Genomic DNA, 2,952 nt, shown 5'->3' with positions numbered 1-2,952 from the left:
CTAGGGGTGAAATGCATTGAAACAGCATAAAAAAAAAAACAACAAAACAGTTTTGGCAAAATGAAATGGAGAAGTGCTTAAAAAGAGCAAAATGAAACACTGTCCCTTCAAAATGGTGAATCTGAAATCAAAATGAAGCATTGCTGTTTTGCACAGCCCTACTATAGAGTACTTCAGCAGATACTGTGGATGTCATCAGACAGGAGAAATTCCCTTAGCGCACTTCAGTGTCCCCTTGTTGTACTGTATGGCCTTGCTGCTCCTGGTAGTCAGGGGACTTTAGACAGAGGAGATATGTGCTCATGACCCAGGGGTAAAATTCATTTGGAGTGTTTTGGAAGTAATAACCAAGGAGAAAACAACACCCAAATACCAATGCTATGATGCAGCATAATTTTAATGAGTACAAGCCATGAAATAAAAGTTCAAGGACAAACTAAGACAGTGCACAAAGAATATGCTTGCAAGGCATGCATAAGGCATGCAATCCACCACCTGCTCGAAGGCAATGCTTTTCACATGAGATGTTCTTTTCCTTTCTGTTGCAGCTGTCAAACTGGACATTTAGGTCCCATTTTTCAAAGATGTAAAGCCACACGTTTGTCCCCAGTTCATAAAAAATAGGAGCCAGCATCACATTACAAGCAATCAAGGATGAAAGGACAGAAGACTACAAGACAAGGATAAGAGGTAGTCTGGAAACCAAATTTAAGAGGTATCATGCACTCACAGCTCCACTGAATTTCACTGGAGCTCTGGGTGCTGACCTTCTCAAGTCCATTGCTCAGTAACTCAGGCATGTATCTGGATCATGTTCTTCATTTCTCTGTTGATTCCTGCTTCTGTGGATCTTCCTGCTGGGTTTAGCATGGTCCGCAGCTTCCATAGCGGTACCTGCCATATCGCCGGTAGGAATAGGGGCTGCAGTATCCAGAGCTGTAACTGCTCCCAGAATCAGAGCTGAGGCCCCCATAACCACACAGTCCCCCATAACCAATAGATCCTCCATAACCACAGGGGCCCCCATAACCAAGAGATCCTCCATAACCATAGAGGCCCCTAGAACCAAAATATCCTCCATAACCACCCCCATAACCAAGAGAGTCTCCATAACCAAGTCCTCCATAGATGCCCCCAACACCACCGGTGCCGTTAGACAGGGCAGTTCCCCCAGCAGCTCCATGGCCCACAGCAGGCAATCCTGAGGATCCCACAATGCTGTCCTGAGGGAAGTTGCTGAGAATGGGGCCTGGGAAGGTTACAACAACCGGTGGTGGCTGGATCACTGCTCTTGAGTCAGGGCACTGCCTGACACAGGCCTCATTGCAGCTGTCAGCATAGGGTCTTGGGCAGGCGATCCCACTCGATGGGTAGCACAGGTCGGTGCAGGACATCTTCTTGGGATGGAGGCAAACCTGAAACAGACAGTAGAGAGTATAGCAAATAGCCCACAAGTTCCACCTGAGTACAACGGTCATGAGGGATGTATGGAAAGCTAGACAGACACACAAGCAGGCAGGCAGACCACTGGCTCGGTCCCTTTGTTGAAGAGCCTTCAGTCTTCCTCCCCCATGTTTATGCTTGATCTCAAGCAGCAGCTACCACTTCCTCTACATGAGCAACTCCACCACCAATGAGTCTTGGTTGCTCTTTCTGATCACTTATTCTTGTGAAGAGAGCCTGGGTGAAGAAAGTTATTTTATCTATATTTCAGAACAGGGAGAGAGAACTGAAGCAGAGAGAGAATCAGAGGGTCGTAACAAACGAGGGTTGGAAGGGACCTCAGAAAGTGATATCTAGTCCCACCCCCTGCTCAAAACAGGACCAGACCCAACTACATCATCCCAGCCAAGACTTTGTCTAGCTGGGTATTAAACACCTCCAAGGATGGAGATGCCACCACCTCTCTGGATAGCCTGTTCCTGTGCTTTACTAAACTTTACTTTTCCTGGTCTTGGAAGTATTACAGAAAAAAAAAAAAAAAGGAAGACATAGTTGCTGCCCACCCTCACCCCGCCAAATTTTCATTGCTCTGAAAATCCCAAACTTACTGTCAACAGCTTGCATTTAGAGAAGCATACAACCAAGTAAGAACAACAAAAAGTCTGTTCTGGAGAGAAACCCCCTGATATTGGTTCATCTCAGAGGGTTACAGAAGACTCCATCCTAAGCTGCATCTGACAGCAAAGAGGCATTTTTAGTTAGAAACAGACTGAGTAGACTCGGACTCACCTTGTTCACCAAAGAGAATAAGGCCGGAGAAGTGTTTGGAAAAGCCTGGATTGGGGAGAGCTTATATACAATTCCTCACATTGCCTGGAGGGTCGAAGACAAACTTACACATGCAATCATAATTATTTACCAGCCCAAATGTGTAGCGTAGGTAAGTCATCAAAGGGATGAAAACATTTTGCTCAATGTGTGAATTAATTAGTTGTGTTAAAGCCCCATGTAGCGTGGTTTGCACATTTCACTCTAGATGCTTCTTTCATCTTAAAACTTTAAGTACTATATTCTTTTTTGGTATCATTCTACTTACCACACTGAATTTGCAACAGGAGGCTGCTGTCTCTACTAATTTAGCAAGTCGTTAATACTTCCCATCAAGGTTCAGTTTTATCACAGCATTGTTTCACACATGCTTGAATTTGAGTGCTTTAGTCCAGGCTATTACAGAAAAAAGGGAAATGTGTCAATATAGTTCCTAAGGGGGTGAAAAGGTATTTTCACCATGTATTGCATCTGCATCTATGACTGTTCAATACAAGGCTGACAACGTACCCTTCTGCACCACTGGCTTCTGCACCACTGAAGTCTTGCTTTCACAGTATCATAGTGCTTAGAGTTAGAGGGGACCTTAGCAGATCATCAAGTCCAGCCCCCTGCCCTGGGCAGGAATGGTTGCCAGGGTCATATCACCCCAGCCAAATATCTGTCCAGCCTCCTCTTGAA

The 2,952-nt window shown here is 45.2% G+C and overlaps 1 protein-coding gene across 1 annotated transcript; it reads right to left on the bottom strand.

Moving 5' to 3' along the window:
* Positions 1-379: 379 nt before the first annotated feature.
* On the bottom strand, positions 380-2,270 carry LOC102567958 (scale keratin). Its single transcript, XM_059718187.1, has 2 exons — positions 2,233-2,270; positions 380-1,415 (listed from the first exon to the last, which is right to left on the bottom strand). Exon 2 carries the CDS (start codon positions 1,392-1,394, stop codon positions 864-866), a length of 531 nt encoding a protein of 176 aa, XP_059574170.1. The 5' UTR covers positions 1,395-1,415; positions 2,233-2,270; the 3' UTR covers positions 380-863.
* Positions 2,271-2,952: the final 682 nt, after the last annotated feature.

This window comes from Alligator mississippiensis, chromosome 15 (genome assembly GCF_030867095.1).
Source record: "Alligator mississippiensis isolate rAllMis1 chromosome 15, rAllMis1, whole genome shotgun sequence".
NCBI classification, from domain to species: domain Eukaryota; kingdom Metazoa; phylum Chordata; order Crocodylia; family Alligatoridae; genus Alligator; species Alligator mississippiensis.
Note: the sequence above shows the minus strand (reverse complement) of the source record. Positions and strands in the feature narration are given on the sequence as shown.

Bases quoted from the DNA above. Each gene is read 5' to 3' on its own strand.
- LOC102567958 (XM_059718187.1), bottom strand. From the start codon at position 1,394: ATGTCCTGCACCGACCTGTGCTACCCATCGAGTGGGATCGCCTGCCCA.